The sequence below is a fragment of the Anopheles nili genome, chromosome 3, assembly GCF_943737925.1.
Source record: "Anopheles nili chromosome 3, idAnoNiliSN_F5_01, whole genome shotgun sequence".
Classification (NCBI taxonomy): Eukaryota; Metazoa; Arthropoda; class Insecta; order Diptera; family Culicidae; genus Anopheles; species Anopheles nili.
This window is the reverse complement of record NC_071292.1, coordinates 19578797-19597967: the sequence shown is the minus strand read 5'-3', so window position 1 is coordinate 19597967 and position 19171 is coordinate 19578797. Positions and strand designations below refer to the sequence as shown.

The 19171-nt window shown below is 45.5% G+C and overlaps 4 protein-coding genes across 4 annotated transcripts; 2 read left to right on the top strand and 2 right to left on the bottom strand.

The window, feature by feature from the left end:
- Positions 1–864: 864 nt before the first annotated feature.
- Positions 865–2994, top strand: LOC128726460 (protein catecholamines up). The gene is made up of 2 exons (XM_053820273.1): positions 865–1395; positions 1464–2994. Exons 1-2 carry the CDS (start codon positions 1002–1004, stop codon positions 2489–2491), a joined length of 1422 nt encoding a protein of 473 aa, XP_053676248.1. The 5' UTR covers positions 865–1001; the 3' UTR covers positions 2492–2994.
- Positions 2995–4275: 1281 nt separating this feature from the next.
- Positions 4276–5765, top strand: LOC128725665 (WW domain-binding protein 11). The gene has a single exon (XM_053819425.1). It carries the CDS (start codon positions 4276–4278, stop codon positions 5758–5760), a length of 1485 nt encoding a protein of 494 aa, XP_053675400.1. The 3' UTR covers positions 5761–5765.
- Positions 5766–5930: 165 nt separating this feature from the next.
- Positions 5931–7287, bottom strand: LOC128726103 (tetratricopeptide repeat protein 19 homolog, mitochondrial). Its single transcript, XM_053819892.1, has 2 exons — positions 6354–7287; positions 5931–6292 (listed from the first exon to the last, which is right to left on the bottom strand). The coding sequence occupies exons 1-2, from the start codon at positions 7215–7217 to the stop codon at positions 6044–6046; spliced, it is 1113 nt and encodes a 370-aa protein (XP_053675867.1). The 5' UTR covers positions 7218–7287; the 3' UTR covers positions 5931–6043.
- A 7723-nt stretch (positions 7288–15010) lies between these two features.
- On the bottom strand, positions 15011–16447 carry LOC128723856 (protein abrupt-like). Its single transcript, XM_053817622.1, has 3 exons — positions 15976–16447; positions 15601–15885; positions 15011–15519 (listed from the first exon to the last, which is right to left on the bottom strand). Exons 1-3 carry the CDS (start codon positions 16445–16447, stop codon positions 15011–15013), a joined length of 1266 nt encoding a protein of 421 aa, XP_053673597.1.
- Positions 16448–19171: the final 2724 nt, after the last annotated feature.

The window sequence follows — 19171 nt, the reverse complement described above, 5'->3', positions numbered from 1 at the left end:
AGAATGTCACAATATATTAAAAACTCTCACAAACGACACGACAATTGAATGCCTCAAGGCAACAGCACACCGTTTACCGGAAAACCAATTATTTTTCACACATTTCTTTGTAATCGCGTTCGAAAACACAAACGACAGTTAAAAAACAGCTGCTGTCACGGGTGAAGATTTGAAAATGAGAACGTTTACAACGGTGACTACTTGACTTCTACAGTGTGGAGTGGAAAACATCGCCATAGATTCGAATTTCCCGCGAATGATCGGTTAGTTGCATGCAGAAAAATCCTATGAAAACATCAATTGGTTTTATTGTGTATGCGTTTAATTTAAAATATCAACACAGTAACTTTATGATTTTAAGCTGAACATTTTAAATCACATATCTGAGTGAAGAACTATTAAAATTCTCCTCACTTCCAAAATGAACGAAAACATCGCACGTCACCCGTTACGTGGAAGTCAACGAGAGAGAAGCATAGAGCGAGATCGCCGCTACTGTTGTTACCGCTGTGTGCCCTTCATCCTTGCACCTTCTTTGCACACAGCCCTTTGGAGTACTTCATGTGATATCATCTTCGCGGAATCTCCGTTCCTCGTGCGCGTCGTCGTCTTACCTTTGTTACGTGCAGTCTTTGCGCATTATGCTCGCATAGTAAACAGAACGGGAGCACGAGCCGTTGTATTAATCATCACAGCGAATGCGAAGAAACGCGGCAAAGTGCAGGTATACACGCGTTTTCTGTCATCGCCATCCGGTCACTGTTGCACCATCCGATACGGCACTTGGCCCGCAGAAAGGAGAACGATACCGTCTGTATCAGTGTGATTCGCTTTTCGCAACGCAAAACAACTCGGTGCTTCGGTGAGACTGCAAAGCAGCTGTTCTAAGTGCGTTCGCGTGTAACGTGACGTGTATTTTGATCACGTCTGCACCGATTGCGTCGCTGGGATTGAACGCGCATCGTTCATTGCGAAGAGATACAGAGGAAAAAAAAAACAAAATGGACCATTCTAAACGGCGGGGGTTTACCCCAAAACTCAAGGTGCCACTAAAGGAAGAATCCACCTCGTACCGGGTGTACATTGCGCTCGGTGTGTTTCTTGTGATGTTGTTCCTGTCTTTTCCGACGCTTTGCGGCGCCCACGGACAGCATGATCATGATCATCACCACGATGATCATCATCATCATGAAAGTCCCAGTTTTAAGTACTCCAAACATGCAAATGAGATGTACGAAGAAGAACCAGTAGCTGATCCACATCATCATCATCATCATCACCACGATGAAGACCATGGTCATGACCATCATCAGCATCATCATCATCATCATGGCCACGACCATCATCATCTTCCTCACCAGAGTAAACCGGCAAGTAATGATAAGGCACCGCGAGGTATGTATTTTCCTATTTCGATAAAGACATTACTAAATGGCAATAAATTGCATTTTTTTTTGTTTCAGACACTTTTTACATCTGGGTGCATTCGATCGGTTCGACACTGCTGATTAGTGCGGCACCGTTTTTCATTTTGTTCGCCATCCCGCTAGATAATACGGAGGAAATGCAACCCCGGCTGAAGACGTTGCTCGCCTTCGCTTCCGGTGGTTTGTTGGGCGATGCGTTCCTGCACTTGATTCCGCACGCCATCCAGCCGCATTCGCACGCGGATGGTCACTCCCATGGTCATGGCCACAGTCATGGCCACAGCCATGAGCATAATGAAGGCGAACAGGAAAGCCACGGCCATGATATGCGTGTTGGTTTATGGGTGCTGGCCGGGATCATCGTGTTCCTAGCGGTGGAGAAAAGCGTACGGTTGATTAAGAAAGACACCGGCCATGGCCACGGACACGGACACAGCCATGGAGGGCCGAAGCCTTCGGTTCCAGTACAGGCCAAAAAAAGCACTCCTCCACCTTCGCCATCTACGGACAAAAAAGAAAAGAAGGAAAAGAAGAACCCCGAAGGAACGAAATCAAGCAAGGAGGAAGCCAAGGCGAAGGGTAAGGCAGTCCGCAAAGAACCGAAAAAGGAACCGAACATCAAGATCGCCGGGTATCTGAATCTGGCGGCAGATTTCACGCACAACTTCACCGATGGATTGGCGATCGGTGCGTCCTATCTCGCCGGTAATAGCATCGGGTTAATCACGACCATCACCATTCTGCTGCACGAGGTGCCGCACGAGATTGGTGACTTTGCGATTCTTATTAAATCGGGCTGCTCAAAAAAGAAGGCCATGCTGCTGCAACTAACGACGGCTGTTGGTGCGCTGGCTGGCACCGTGCTGGCTCTACTCGGCAGTGGGAGTGATGCGGCCGAATCCTGGGTGCTCCCGTTCACTGCCGGGGGCTTTATTTACATTGCGACCGTGTCGGTCATACCGGAGCTGCTGGAGGAGTCCACGAAGTTGTGGCAGTCGCTGAAGGAAATTGCGGCCCTGCTGGCCGGCGTTGGCATGATGGTAATTATTGCCAAGTTTGAATAGAGGCGTACATAGAAGGACGCGGCCGCCTTTCTTCCTGTTGTACCTTCGTCATCTACTCTCCTGTTTGCGTACGTATCTTATTTCCTGTGCGTTGTAGGAAACACCCACATTGAAAACGTTAAATGTTAGTTTGCTGTATTCGATGTAGAACACTATGTAAACGTTTCCGTCTGTAGCTTTTGCATGATCGCTCGCTGTCTTTAGGCCGCATTTCCCAACAAGAATGTGATCTGGGTGTAGAAAAGTTGTAGCTTTACATTTGACCGCTTTCGATCGTTTGCGAACGCGGTGAGTTTGTATTACTGCAGCGCTCCTGGAGCTTAAGAGGCATCATATATACGATAGTTTTAAGCTAAGTAATTATGCAATCAAGGCGTACTTTTGTTACGTTTGATTTATAAAACTGTGCAAAAGAATGAGAGCAATAATTATCCTAACTATTACGCCGATGAGGAATAAACTGGCGAAATTGATATGGCACTGAAAAAAGTAGTTTGTTCGAACGAGGATCGCATTCCGGGATGGGCATTCCCATCTTAGTAGAACGGTCATGGACCTGTTTTCGTAGTTGAATGTTGGAATGGTTGCACAGGTGTAGTATGTCCGTTTCGTCCATTATGTTCTTATCTTACTGGCCGAGGTTTTCCTTGTTCACTCCAGTATCTTGGGCTGGTAACCGGGTCTTTCTTTTACGTTCTATCGTATCTGTTCGTGCCAGTGGTCACGCAGTCGCTGATATTGTCTACATATGTGTTATCTTCGATCTCCTGCTCCGTGCATGCGAGGTGAATGATTCGTTTTCATCGTCGTTGTTCGCAAACCGTGTACTCACAATTTCTATTTCCTTTACAGGGGTCATGCCTAAAGGTAATTGAGCAAACGATAGAAAGATGACTGTTATGTTTAAGTCGCATTTTAAGTGTGCTATATTCTGTAAACGATTTTGGATATAGATAATTATAATCGTGCCGGGCTTTGAGCCTTCATTGTGATTGAATGTTTACAAAAGAATTGTGCAAATTGTTATCACAGGATGGTGGATGTATATTTGTAAACATTTTATAAATTACGAGTAATAAAATCTATTTTAACTCTAATCACTTCTGTGTATCGAATGGATATAGGATTTAAATTATATTGTATATTGCTTTTTCAAAAAATATACATTATTCGAGCTGTAACGCATCTAAAGAGTCGTCCTAAAGGAACAAACTTACTTTTTATATCGAAATACACTGGAACTACTAGAAGCTGTATAAGAACCACATATTTCTCTCCTATACTTTCCTCGTATATACTTTTGTTTGATATAATTTTTGTTAGAATATCAATTTTATTTGAAATTTTAACAGGATTTTCAAAATGTGAGCAAGTTTGACAGTAGAGTGTTACAATGATAATCTGACGTTTGTACGCCAAAGTTTGTGTACTGCTAGGCGATTGTTTTGGTTTCTCTGATTCCTTCTGGGAGATATGTTACTTTTTCGCTAAACAGTAATTTTCATCCAGATTCAGCGTTGTGCATTTATATTTTAGCTGCTACATTGTCGGTAGGGTTGTTGTGTCATCGTATAACTGCACATCCTTTGGTTAGTTGTAGTTCAGCAAAGTTCCGCATATGTATGGCCTGTGGGTGCCGGCTTCCATGACAATTTCCGTAGAGCACGGACCTTCGGTCTGGTGAAGCGTGCAGGTCCCGATAAAGAGTGAAATGTACTATCAGCTTTAGATCTATTCGGACGAAAATATTAACTCAAGAGACGTAACAAAACTAACTTGCCAAAATGGGACGCCGATCGATAAACACCACCAAGAGTGGTAAATACATGAACCCGACGGACCAAGCCCGCAAGGAAGCTCGCAAGAAGGAGCTGAAAAAGAACAAAAAGCAGCGTCAAATGGTCCGGGCAGCGGTTCTGAAAGGAAAGGATCCCGCCCAGCTAATCGAAGAGATGGAAAAGATCGACGAGATGGAGTTCAACGTGTACCAGCCGTCGCCCTTGAACGAGAAGGTGCTAAAGGAGAAACGCAAAAAGCTGAAGGAAACGCTCGACCGTGTGATGCGGCTCTACCAGGCGGATGATCCGGAGCTGTGGGCGGACTTGAAGCGCAAAGAGGTGGACTACGAGAAGCGTCGCAACAAGCGCATACAGTACTACGAAAGCGTGCGGCACGCGGAACAAGTACAGGTAGATGACATCCCATTGCCGTCGGCTACCGAAACACCGACGCCACTATCCATCCCCCGGATACCGATGCCACCGAGTATGATGGCTCCCAGCATTGCACCACCATTGCGCAGCATTCCTCCACCAATGCCGCTGCTGAAAAAGCCAGTTCAAAATCCCGTGGAACCAACGGAACCCGTAGACGATGACGATGGAATCCCGGGATGCCCACCCGGGCCACCACCGGACCTGTTCGATATGCCCGAGCTGGATTTCGATTTGGAGAACTTCCGCGCGGAAACCCAGAAGAACGTAAAGTTCTACGATGACGGTGATTCGAAGGAAAATACGGAGGATTCGGATGGCGGCGAGAAGCAGGTGAAACAACCTAACACCGTGCAGCAAAAGATGCTCGCCCTATCGGGGCAGAACATCGACGACTTCATGAAGGAGATGGAAAACGTACAGAAGAAGAAGGAACACGATGCGACGTCGCTCGCTTCCATCCCGACACCGTCAGTTCCCCCGTTACCAAATCCAGCACCGGCGCCGGACGCTGCCATGCCCAAGTTTATGCCGATGCCATCGTCCATCCCGATACCGACTCCACCGGCACCGATGCAGCCACTAATGATGAGGCCACCGCCTCTGCGACCACCGGGAATGGGGGGCATGCCAGCTGGTCTTCGGATGCCGGGTCGACCTGGCATACCGGGAGGTCCTCCTCCGGTCATGCCGCCACGAATGGGCATCCGTATGCCTCCGGGACCACCAGCGGGACCTCCGCCGAAGCACATCCAGCAGCAGCGTAACATGCAACTACACCAGCAGGCCCAACAACAGCAGATGCTGCTCCAGAAAGACCCCAAAAGCGCCACCATCTCGGCAAAGCCACAAATTCGCAATCTCAGTGCCGACGTCACGCGGTTCGTGCCGAGCGCACTGCGAGCGAAGAAGGATGAGGTGCGGAAAGCGAAACCACCGGCGAGACCTGTGCATGACCACCATCACGATCCGCGTGTGGTGGCCACAGATCCGGCGAAACCGACGAAGGACGACGCGTACCTACAGTTCATGCGCGAGATGGAGGATTTACTGTAGTGTGGGGGGAGGAGAAGCGAAAGCATAGCCGTAGGCTTGAAAGTGTTCAAGCTCTTGCTAGCCAGAGTAAAAATAAATGATAAGGAAGATTTTGCTTTTAAACCGAATCACGTCGATGTCCGTTTTCTCATTGGTAATCATGCGTCCGAAGTGTTGATGTTGAGGTGGTAATCGACTTTACACACTTATAACGTATATTAACGAGCAATTCGTACAGTAACAATGGTTTTACAACAGTCGTCTAGTGAATAGTGCTATCTATTCCGGAGATCTCTGGGTGCAATTACTTCTGCAGCGATTTTATTTGGTCTAGGCAATAGCTGGCCTGTATCACAGTTTCCTCGTGTTGGTGCTGCTTCCCGTAGCGCCAGGCGAACGTGCAGAACTCGGAAGCCTGCTGCAGCAGTCCCTGCTGCAGGTATAGCAGGCCCAGATTCGCCTTATACACGCCTGCCTCCGAGAGGTCGGGAATTTGAGCCGCCAGCGCGATCGCTTCCTTAAGGAACCGCTCAGCAGACGCGTAATCCTCTAGCTGGATGGGTGAGAGAATGTGTTTAGAAAGTTTCAAAGCGCGAAATAGTCAGCGCACTTACATTAGAACACGCCACACTGAGATTGTTCAGTATCGTGAGCCCCTCCTCGGTGAGTAACCCATGGATTTCGGTGTACGCTTCGTATGCCTGCATGAACGCTTGTTTCGCTTCTGCAAACCGTTTGCTTTCCATCAGCAGCTGTGCGTACCAGTTCTTCGTGATGCCCCACAACTCCCGGATCTCCTTGGCGTTGTCATTTCCAAGCAGTTTCAGCTTTTCCTCTAGCTTCGCTAGCGTCCACTCGAACCCTTGGGCCGCTTTGTCGAGGTGGCCCTGCAGCTGTGCCAGATGTGCGATCTTGGAACTGATGTGGAGCATTTTGATGTGATCTTCCAAGAATCCGTCCGAGAACAACCGCTGCATGACGTTGACAAAGAGTTTCTCCGCCTTCGCGAAATCGCCTACCTCCATCGCTAGGTTAGCCATAATGTCGTAGATGTACGTGATGCCATCCTTGCTCTGTAAGTCCTGGGCCATCTTGAGAGCAAGATGCAGCATCTGTTCTGCTTTGTGGTACTCCTCCTTCTGGATGGACAAGATCGAACGTTTGATGACCGTTATGAGCTGGCTTTCGGGTGTGTCTTCGTCGTCGTTCTTTTTACTGAACCAAGATAGGAACGAGCTGGCTACCACAAAACGCAGCGGCCCTAAGTTTCGTTTACGCTGGTGGGTGTCGTTTTTCTGATCGTACTCATGCCGGCGCTGGTACCAAGTTCCAGGTTGAGACCACGTCGTTGATGCATCCCGGATTGGGGCGTGATTTGTAATCGACGCAAGCGGAATGGTTAGCGGCGCTATTCGCGGATGGTTGATTGAAATAAAAAATCGTGACGCAAGGGAGGATATGATCGCCGGTCGAAACATGGTTCACACACTTTTTGGTTCCTGCTAATATTAGAAATTGCGGCACGCGTAGTTTCGTTTAAGAAAACTGTATAGAAATTTTCTTAAACCAAGCCTCTTTGGATCACAAACAATCGCAAATGTTGTTGATGCAAAATGCTGAACAGAAAAGACAAGAAAAACATTGTGTAGGCTTGATAACAGCAACGACAAACAAAGACTACAATGAAATACAGCTTTAACAAACCTTTCTTACGAATCCGAGATCATTGTTTCGATAGTTACTGTACTTCTGCGATAAAAATTGATAATTAAATCATTTATTGTACCAAAGTATGTAACAAAAAATCTTCGACCACTAACCAAAACAATCACGCGGGACAAAAACATACAATTTATGCAAAATAAACGTCATAATCAAATTTTCGAGCCGTCAAATCGATAGACGTTGAAATTACTGTAATATTATTGCAGTTACTTAGTTTAGTGAACAAATTTAGTAGTCTGGGGAATACTGTGGGTAAAATAAATGATATTTAACCCCGTGTGCCTGGAAGCAGGAGCCATTATTATAATGAGCCTCATATAACCTCACAGCGAACAAAACTTAGCCAGCGAACAAAACTTTAGCTGGGCATGTCCTTATAAGGACATTGGAATACCAGTTCGTAAAGTCCTTTTACGCCATAAACATGAGCAGAAACCTCATGGTAGGACCATATTGAGATGACGACGTTGATCCATCCATCAATATTTCCAGAATTTGTGAATGATTTCGGTTTGTTTCTGAAATTTGACACAGGATTGATTTCGTACCTTCGCTGGGTAAGCAAATTTTTTGCTGTTGTATCATAGAAAATACATAAATAAGGATATTCAAAATAAATTGACATTTTTGCATAAAATTCATAGAGCTTACTTTAAAAACATACACCATTGCTACTGTTTCATATTACTTTATTTGAATCATACTTATCTTTGAGGGCGTTTAATGGTAGTCTTGTTTAAGTTATAATTATGACTTACTTCAGTTTGTTCCATTACCCAAAGCGATTGTTACACGGGAAGCTTGGCTGGTCTTAACTATTTTGCAATAACGCAAACGTAAAAGAAAATCAAACAAAACATTGCCTTTTCTAATGCATTTTCTCTAACTCCGCCCCGTTGCTCGCGGGGCGAAAGCGTTTGCAACGGCTAGCGGATCGCTTTAAATTTTACTTCAACTGCTTTCCAAACGGCTTTCAAGCGCCTTAACTTTGATGATCCATTTTGGAAAGTGTTTATCGATACATGTATAAGCTTTGCCTTTTGCTTAAACCTTAACTTAGTTATCATGTTGTCATGAAAAATACTACTAATGTAATGCTTGCCGCGCTCATGTTGGTTTGGGAACTTGCGAGCGCCATTTTGTGTTGTACCGTAAAATGATCTCTAGTAAAAGTCCACCCCTTCAGCACCTAGTAGGGGGCACTGCAGGGTGGCCGTTTTGTTTGCATTTATGGGTGTCAAATATTATATTAGCTACAGTTCTAACTTTGCACTTTATGTGTGTATTCATACGTCGTTTTATGCTGCATCCGTTTTTACTAGTTTTAACAATTCTTTAGAGGCGTTTGCTTATAAGTTTGTGATCAAAATACGTTGACTGGCAAGAAGAGTTCTTTCCCGCTAGATCAACCAATTACTCTGGACGATACATGTAATATGTTTTTTTCTTCCTTTTCTTCTTTATCAGACAACCTGAGATGGCGAAGGAACCGATTCAATTTAACAGTTTGCAATCTCTTTAAATGGAAAGAAGAGAACATCTTGGGGAAAGATTTTTTATACTTTTTTACCACAAGATCGTACTGATTCAGCCAATCATATGATATTCTACACCAGTAGAAGCACGTGTTTTGCTGTGATTCCTATGTGTTTTCATGTCCTTTTTTTTGGAAAAATATCTGCATGTGCTTTATGCGCTTTACTGCTTGTGATTTAAGTAATTCCTCATCAGCAATCGATCCATGTGGTTTTTGTAATTGTTCGCTAATTTTCCATTATTGTCCTTTTGAATACATACACGAACCCACCACCACTCAGTTGGAATCTTCTTGAACGGTGCGTATTGGTCTATAAAATTTTTCAATGTACATTTCTGATACAACACGATGCTTATTGTAACTGAAACCAAAAACATTTGATTCAACGTTATCAGTTTTCACACTCGAACGTTGCTTGCTTGTTTGGCGTAATGTTGCCATTTTCTTCGTGTCATATTTTGCTTCAATTTTTTCCCTCATTTTTTTGTAATGAAACAAGATAAAAATAATCGGGCTCCTGCTAAACAGTTTTTTCTTTTTTTATGGAATGAAGTATCTCTACTTGTATTCTTATAATGAAATATTCGTTTAATTTCCTCGCTAGTTGAGGATTTAACGACATTCAACCATACACGCTCGTCCGTCTTTGATCATCTATAGGAACTTGTAAGTGCAAATTTTGCGTTATTACGGGTGCAATAATTCTGTCGGTATAGCTAGCTGTGATGAATCCAGACGCAAACTGACCCTGCGGTTGCGTTGGTCCATTCGTGAGGTTTATTTTTCGCAAAAGGTTCATTAATGTGTTTTCATCAACAAAAGGCACGCACTATGCTTATATGTTGCGAAAATAAATAGAAAAAATATGTCTGTAAACGACTACAAAGCGACAAAGTGGAAATAAACACAAGATTAACACATAACGTAGATAAAAAAAGATAGAATAATATCCAAATCTAATGAAAAAGTAACATTCAGAAATAATAAATATCAATAAAAGCACGAAATAAAGAGAAAACAAACATAAACGAGGATGTTTTTATAATTTTTAAATATATGTGTATATATTTTTCGCCGAAAAAAACGATACCTTATAAAGGATAGAGTGTACAAAAAAACTTAAAAAAGAACGAACAATGTTCAATAATAGCGTAGATCTTACAGTTAATGAGACAAAGAAAAGTATGAATTACTAATACCGGCGTATTATGTCTACGATCGCGCTAACGTTCGCTGCTGTTAGCGATTGAAACGGGCCTCTGGTTTCTTTCTTCACGAGTTTCCCTTTCTGCTGATCAAAGTGTGCTAGTAACACACCTGATTCAACATATCGCAGCCCTGCCGTCAATTTGCTTTTAACTACTTGCTCTGGTTACTTGATGCATGGTTTAAAAAATATAGAACCATCCGTTCCCACACGATCGAAGCAGCTTGTGTAGTTACACAGGCTCAGCTTTCCCGCATGAAACTCCAATAGAACCTGGGCGTCCAGGAGGTGGTTTGTCTATAAGGGGGACTCTTTTGTCCCGCTGTGAAACAGTTTTTCCTCAAATAGTTAACAAATTGCCCTCGAAACATGCACCAGCAATGCACGCGGTATTTCACCCACGTAAGTAATAATCTTAACACTCTTTTCCTAACACCGGTTAATCCGCATTTTTTGCTCATCTCTATCTCTATCCCATTTGGGCACATGTCCGCTTTTTATTCCGCGTTTGCCGCGTGCCGTTGTCCGAACGATAAATCAGTTTTCTATTCTCATTTTCATTGTTTTGCATTAGTTTGCTTGTCGCTAAGAGATTGATTCTTTACCTACCAGCCCCCAACCGTTGTGTATGGCCGGGCTATGCGCTTAACCTAAGGAAGTTTAGCTTTTCCTACAACACAAGGTCCTAATAGTCCTTTTCCTCGCCACTCGCGAAGCCAAATACCGATGATAAATAACGCGAAGAAAAGGTTCGTAGACCGCAAACTTAGCAACAAAAAACGAAACTCCCAAAACTCAAACCCGCGGTCGTTCTGCTCGGCGCGGGCGTAAACAAAAACCACAGTTGAATATTGTGTTGTAACGCGCCCTAACAGTTTAGCGGGGATTGCGCACATTTAGCAGCTATATCTCGCGCTGCACTTTTTCGTTTTGATTTTTTTAAGTACGTACGGTAAAACGGGTTTGCCGGTTTTTGCCCCCGTTATGTCCGAATCTAAAAATTCATTGAATTTTCCATTCCACTCCAAGCGCTCGCTCCGTTTTACATCGCTATGGACGATTTTTTGTTTGCGCCACCGTGCGCTAAATAAACTAAACGTAATTTTGATTGTTTAATACTCTGCCGCTGTTGTGGGCGTGAAATGGGAGAGGAAGAGAGACAAGCGGCCATGAAAATAAGAATATTAATAATAAGATAAAACAATTAAACACTAGCCCTGAAAGAACTGAAGATTCACTTCGGGGAAGCTTTCGCTTTTTTTTCCTCCGCAGCCCGTTAATGAGGGTTCGTCGCTTGTTTGGCCCCTGCAATCGTTCGTTCTGCAGCGGCATTCGTGCTTCGGTCCCGATTCGGTGTAACCTCTCACTCAATGCCTATCATTTATCAGATTCATCCTCGTCATCATCTTCATCATCATCATCATCATTCTTCATCATTAGATTAGCGATCGCTGGAGATTCGGAGCAGATACATTCCGATGAGGGAGGAAGGACTATTTAACTAATTTTTGCTTGTGCTTCTCCTTAGCCTAACACTACGGCATTGTCTCCTATTTACAAACTGGATGTTGTTGCATCCCCACACTTTTGTCCATTTTTCTTACTCGATTTTTGTTTTCTTCACTAATTTCACCGAGTTTAATCTTCTGCCTGTTCCATAACTTTACCCTCTCGATACTGGAGATTTTTAGTTGATTTTAACCATAAGTACTGCCTTAACCTGCTGTTGTGCTATTAACATTTTGTCTACGCTACGGTTTCAATCTATCTTTTTGTTTTGTCCCATCGCCTCTTACTCCATTTGCTACGGTGCTACGGTAAGTTCTAGTACATAATGTTTACTTTTCCGCCCGCATGTGAGGCCTGCGGATTTTCTTTATATTACACACTGACACGTCCACTTTCTGCTGAGGTATTTGCTTTGAGGTGTCTGCTAAAAACACCGATGGCGTTCTAGGAGAGGGTGTTTTTTTGTAAGCGATACAAAAGTAAGAACAAACAAAAAAACATACATAGAAAAACTTAAACAGCACCGTAAGGACTCTATTATATCTTAAAACATAACTCATTACCCGTTTTCTGTTGCACTTCTGGTTGATTCTGTGTATCTGGTATATATATGGTGGCTGTTGCAAGTGTGCATTTCTTACTGGTTCTAAACCTATTCCAGCTTGGCGGATATATCGTGTTGTATAGCTTATGTTAAACAAAACAAAAAAAAAAACCTGAGAAATTAATCCAATACACCGCAGCCCTTCTACACCTTTTACGCTGGGCGGTGGAGAGTCTTAAACATTAACGAAACGCCTGCGCAATACCTTTCGCGCAAGCTGTTTCCTATTTCGTCCTGAGATAGTTTGCTTTTCCCTTTGCCGCTTTGTATGCACGATCTGCTTCTTACACGACTAAGGACCTGGAGGACATGGCAGCCCTTTGGGTTTTAGGAAATATATAATAGCGTGTGTGGATGAGGCGGTTAGTGAACGTTTTTTACTTCTTTTAATACGACTCCACTTTCTGCTGAGACGTATGCTTCGCGCCACATAGTTTAACATCGTAAGGACATTAAAGGGAAGAAGAGTTTGAACAGCTTAGGGATACCTAGTACGCTAAAACTCAAACGGATCAACTTGTACTTTGCTTCGTGTGTGTTTTGTGGCGTGTGTTGTGGCTGAATGGTTTTCGCCTGATGAACACCCACACGATGGCCACGGTTCTTCCCGCGCCTCCCTAATGTGCCCCTCTCTGGCGACAGCCAGAAGCTGCAGGTTTAGTATACTTCGGATGATATTGCTGTGTTTCCTTGATAAATCGTAATCGCTTCGCTTCGTCCATTTTCTCTTGTATGCTTTTGCTTTGTATCGGGTTCGGTATACAGCGTTTGCAAAACGTATACGTTGGCTGAAACTTTTGCATTTTTTCCCTACTTTTATCCACTATCGTATCGTATCGTCGTATGTCGTTTCCGTGTTATCGTATAGCTGCTGCGTGGTTGCATCGCTCCGTGGGCTTGCCCCAATTAATGGTATTTTAAAGTAATGGTATTTTTCTCTGATATATTGGAGGGCGAGATTTGCGGTTTTGCGAACACGCTCCTCGGTCACTGAAATCGTGCTCCATGAGAGTAAAAGGTGTAAAGGTAAGAAGAGACAACGAGATTCGTATAACGTGTTTCGTATAGGACGATACGCCTGCAATCCGATCGGAGCTGATCGCAGACGGATGATAAATCCGTATCGTACAGCGGATAAAGCTGTATCGAAACGGATCGAACCAAAAACATTTGCTTAAAAAGAAAACAGCAGCTTTTGCGTGCGAGAAACGTGGCTCCCAAACACACTTAGGGTGTTTAAAAAAGGTAGGTATCTCGGTTTGGTTGTCTTACGCTACGCTGTGCTTCAGTATACATTCGTTTGCTCGTGATATCTCGTATTCCGGTATATGTCTGGTATGGCGATTGCTGATAGCATTAGAAAATCGTATATCTGATAGTTAGAGTTTTGTGGATAATGCTTCACCCGACCCCGGGCAAAGAGAGAACGAGAATAGAAAGTTTGGGTTTGGGAAGGACCGAGCGCCATGTTGGCGGATTGGCGCACGAGTCCAAACCCAAACGTATACGGTACAGTAGTATACATGTGGTTACGGGGCTATACTTGTTCGTATCTCGGCGGCCTCTCTGTCTCTCGCCGGTTTGTTTAAGGGATATGGCCCACCTGGGCGGACTCTTGCCACTCTTGCCACCCGGTTCATTTCGCACAAGTGTCATCCATTCTTAGGCAAGGTATAGGTCAGTTGAGTTAAAAATCGTATCCATATTACTTCACTAGCATTCAGAGGTAAGGGTTAAGTGTTATCGGCGAGGGCCCACGCTGTCTGCGAGTGGCCCCGCTCTGAGGTAGACTGGATAATGTTTGCTCGTTACCGAGAAATGCAGTTTAATTGCGTATCGTATCGCTAAACAGGACTTGCGGTGCCGTTCGTGCTCGAGTCCGGCTCCTTCCTGCAACAATGGTGGTTGACTTTGCTTAGTCTGAGGTATTTCTGTTGCTTTGCATCGGTTTGAACGGTTGTCTAGGTATACAGCTTCTGCTTTTACTTCTCCGTGCCCTAGCGGCACTAGCCTTACATACTAATTTGAACCCGGTATGTACGTTTGTTTCTTGTTGCTTGTTTGTTTTTTTGCGTGTTCAAAACAAAACAAAAACTATTACAGCAGAACGAGTAGAACTAAGTATAAACGCACCTAATCTAGTCACCGTTCACGGGGAAACCGCGTTTCGTCTGAGGATTTCGAGTCGTTTTGAGGTATTTATAGGTATATAATGTATGTATAAACACTGGCGATAGTTTGGGCCAGCTACCCATTCCGCTGTTGCGGCCGCCATTTTCAGCTTCATCATGAGGACAGCCCATGTTTTTCCACCAAACGTTCGCACCCACACGTCTACCAGGCGGGGCATGACGGCTTCTATATCTTAAACACGATGGCACAATGAATTTCCCGGACTCGCGATCCTCCTTGCGGTTTCGATCGGCAGCGAAGGAAAAATCGAGATCCGCTCCGTAGTATACACGGCCCTCTGAATGCTCAGCTCAGCCGGACGCAGACGCTGGGGTGGTGTGGTTAAGGAGTAGCGGGCAAAGAGCATTAAAATGGTGTGATGCGTATCCAGTTCGGTGCACGTGGGCAGGACTCCTTTTCCGTACGGCTAAATGGCATGTGAGTGTGAGCGATCGAGGGGAAAAGCGAGTGCTTTTCCTACTCGCAACCATCATCTCAAACTCGCCCCCTGGGCTGTCTAGTGCGTGGCGATGCTTTCATCGTCGGAATAATTGCGCTCATCCGCTGAGCTGTTTCCGTCGTCATCATGTGCTCCTGATCCGTCCAACCCGAGATCCATCGGTTCGGAGGAACCACCGCGCCGGATGGCGTCACTGTTAAGGATGCTGTTGTTGTTTAGCCCGTGGTGGCCTCCATTTCCACCCGGTGCACCAACACCACTTGCGGCCAGTGCGAGCAGCTTCTGGTGGTTGCTTGTCTGCAACAATCGGTCAGCTTCGGTGCCCATTACGCCTCGGTTGCCCGTTGGTTCGATCGTCACGTTCGGTGATGCTTGCAGCTTGGCCAGTGACGAGAGGTCCGGATTGTTCTGGTTGTTGTTACTCGTCAGCTTCGCTAGGTCGAGTTGTGGTGGTAGAAAACCCGGTGGCAGTTGGTCTAGATTGTGGCCGAGCGTTTTGAGGTGTGCTATTTTTGCTGCCTGCAAGGCGGCTGCTGCAGCTTGCTCCTGAGTCATTCCACCCATACCTGAGAGAAGAAGAAAAATAAACACCATTAGAAAGGGTGGTTTATGACGAGTTTTCCCTCTCTTCCCACAAAGACACTCACCGAATGCATTCTCCGTGATGAACTGCAAGTACGTGTCCAAGATGGCCGACCCTGTTGGGGTGTTGGGTTGCATGTGATTCATCGGTCCACCTCCAGGACCTCCAGGTCCGTGTCGGTCCGGCCCACCAAGCGCATTTCCACCGACACCATTTCCTCCCGGACCGCCACCACCATTACCCGGCCCTCCGTTTCCTGCACCTCCCTCACGGCCCATCCCATCCATCTTCGGAGTTCCTTCGCCTGGTCGCACGCGCGTGATGGTGGTCGAGTTGAGATGGTTGAAACCTGCAATTGTCGGGAGACTTGAACCATCAGCAGGCACGGACACGATCGCCTCCAGCTCCAGCCCACCACGGCACCAAACTGTCCACTTACCGGTCGGGGACATGCCCATCATGCTCTCGTGGAAACGCCGCTGTGATTCGCTGTGACTGCTCTGTGACATGGTTAGGTCCTCGGGATCGTCAAATTCGTCACCACCGTCGCCTGAGCGTAGTTCCAGCTTCATGCCATCGTTTCGGCGTGTTCCGGTCGGTGAGGCACGTGCCCGCAACTCAGCCGGTGATATCTTGACGCCTGCTTTCGCCAGCAATCGAGACGCAAGCTCCGGATCGAACGGACTCGGCATGGGCAAGACCGGGAGGTCCTTGGTTGAGATGCCACGGTGCTGGCGGGACATGTGCGAGTGCAGTGAGTTGCGGGATTTGGCGACGGTGCCGCACAGGACACACCGGTAGCCCGGGCAGACCGTGTGCTTGTCCTCCAGGTGGGTACGTAGCGTGTGCGCTGAGCGGTAGATTTTGCCACACTTCGGGCATGGTCGCGGATCGGTCGCTCGGACGCGCATTTCTAGAGAACGGCGAGAAACTGTAATTACAATCGTTAAGTGCCGTTTTGGGGAAAATAAGAGAGAGAGAGAGACACGAGAGAGAGGGGAGAGAGAGAGAAAGGGAGAGAGAGAGAGAGAAATGAAGTAAAAAAAAACAAACGAAGGAAATAAAAACGAAGCTCGCCTAATGGCAGAAAGGGACGCGTTCGAAGGGCTCGCTTGCCGGGGTTGTTGTTAGGGATCGTTTTAGTAGCACCCAGCGCCGCTCGGGCCGTTCACCGGTGGTTAGAGATTAGGGCTTGTTGGGTTGGGGGGTGGGTGGGGTTAGAATTAGGCTAGATTCAAACTACTTCGGTGTGAGTACGAAAACAGGCCACACTCGCACGTGCAGATTCCTCTGCTAAAGACGCCCTAAAAGGATACGGCGGACAGCGAAACGTAATGGAAAATGTAGTACAAAAGAAAAACAAAACAACAGGGAACCATGAAAACGAGCGGACACCTGTGTCCAGAAGTGTGGTTTTTTTTCTTCACCGTTCATCGTTTGCCTTGTTTTATTTTTCGTTATCATTTCGTCTCGTTTGTTTCGTCCTTTCGCCACTGCCAGCCAGGCGTTTCTTTTTCCTTCATACGAATGCAACGAGATAGTATTTTATACATGGTTTTTCTGGTGTACGTGTGTGGTGTTTGTGTGATCGAGTGTGTGTGTGTGTGAGGGAGAACTTTTTCATTTGACAATCGCGGGAGGAACGCCACACCAGGTGTCCTTCTATTGTACTTCCAGCAGCTACCGTTTGCCATTTCTTCGTATTGGTTGGCATTTTCCATCCTCTTCGTCTTGTTTTTTAACTCCCATTTGTTGTTTCTTTTGTTTTGCTCAGTGCTTGCGTTTTGCCATGTCTTTCTTCGCTTTTAGTGTTCATATACAAACCTATTAACTTTTTACACGTTTCCCCATGGTTTTCTTCTGCCGGTTTTACACACTTTCGATTCGATTTTTGTCTTTTTTTCTCTTGTTTACAAGGTGTTCGTTTGTTATTTGTTTGCTGCTCCAACGTCTGCCCAGATTGTACCGAATTTGGGAAAGCAACATTTTTAACATTTGCATTCTACCTTCTTAGTTGTAATATGGCGCTAAATATATATATTTATATATATAATATGTATATTTTGTAGATCTTTGCATAGCACATAGTTTTTCGCTTATGTTGCGACTATCCCACACTCGCTCCTTCCCCCATTTCAAGACTTCCAATCAGCTGACCGTTCAGGTCGGCTATAAAGCGGTTTCGGGGATCTTCTTCTCCTGCACCTGTGCAAGCCTAGTGTGTTACGCTTTAGGACGTAGCTGTAGTAGATCGCGATGCAACGCGGTAATAGTGGCGGTGTCTGCTATGGTTCTGCTTTGCTTTAACCTGTTTAACTCAAACCATTCAAACGTATTCGCAAAAGCGCACGAAAATCAAAGCCTACACGAAAAAACAGGACGACTAAGCACCGCGTAGGTTCGTTATCGCGTGCACTAAAACTAAAACGGGAACGAGCGCTTCTAGACTAAAATTATAAATATGCAATACCCTATGCATAGATGGCAAATAGGAGGAACGTGTTGGTGCCCCTGAATGTCTTCAAAACGGCTAGCTTACGTTGCGTGTTACGTATTTGTGTAAGGTGTGTGTGTGTATTTTCATTGCTATGAAATTTGCGAGGCGTTTTTGTTTCGTTTACTTTCTTGCCGTATTTCCCGCTTCCCTAATCGACCCCTTTTGCACCGGGACGCACCAAACGGAACGCAACCAAAAACTGCCGAAGCGCAATTTATGTCAAGCCGATAATAACCGATACCTAGACAGCAGGGCGTGCGCCCGAGTGCTAGGTGAAAGAAATAGAACCCCAAAATGCCGTCAGGATCGTCCCTCGTAACGGTGGCGACCATTAATTGGACACGGCGCATCGTCGTAATTAGCCGGCCCCTAGGTCACTAGCCCAACCACGGGTGGTTCGATGTTTGGGCATTTTTCCACCTTGGTACGGCGTGTGTGTGTGTGAGGCTTGTCTCTGGGTGAAAAATTGTACTAGGTGTGGCAACCGGCATCGCAATTTTTAGGGCGAGCCCTACAGCACCGCCCGGTGCTGGATCGCCGGAAGAAGGAATCGCCCTAATGGAACCATCAACCGGCGTGACTAGGCAGAGAAGAGGGCCAACCAACACCGTCCACAAGGCGATCGACTGACTCGCCCAACTTTCCCATGCGGTACTGCTGCTATCTGCCTGCGTTGGTCTAGCGAGAGAAGCGATAAAAAGCTCCCGCTGGTTCTTAACGATGGCGGTATGTGTGTGGGTGTATCTGTGTGGTTGTCTCGAGAGCGAGATTTCAGGCGAGACAAGTCTATCCAACTAACCTATAAGGCCGTTTTACTTTTAACTGTTTATATACGCGACGGCGAAGTGCGTCTAGTGTTCCCTTTCAATGGTGCGAATTCGAATGGGCGGGAAAAATGTCCAATGCCACCGTAACGCATTCGCCAACAGCTATATAGCGGGTTAGTATCAATAGCGTAGTTCTCCATAGTCCATTATCCTGTCTACAAAACAAGGAATTTGTTCTGTTTCTTCCTTTGTCGAACCGTTCGATGTTGCCCAAAATTATTGTTTCGCTTTTTGTTTAGTTTGTTTTTTTTTGCTTCCTTTGCTTATTTGCTTCACCTAATTTTACATCTTAGTAGGAACCATTATCGTTT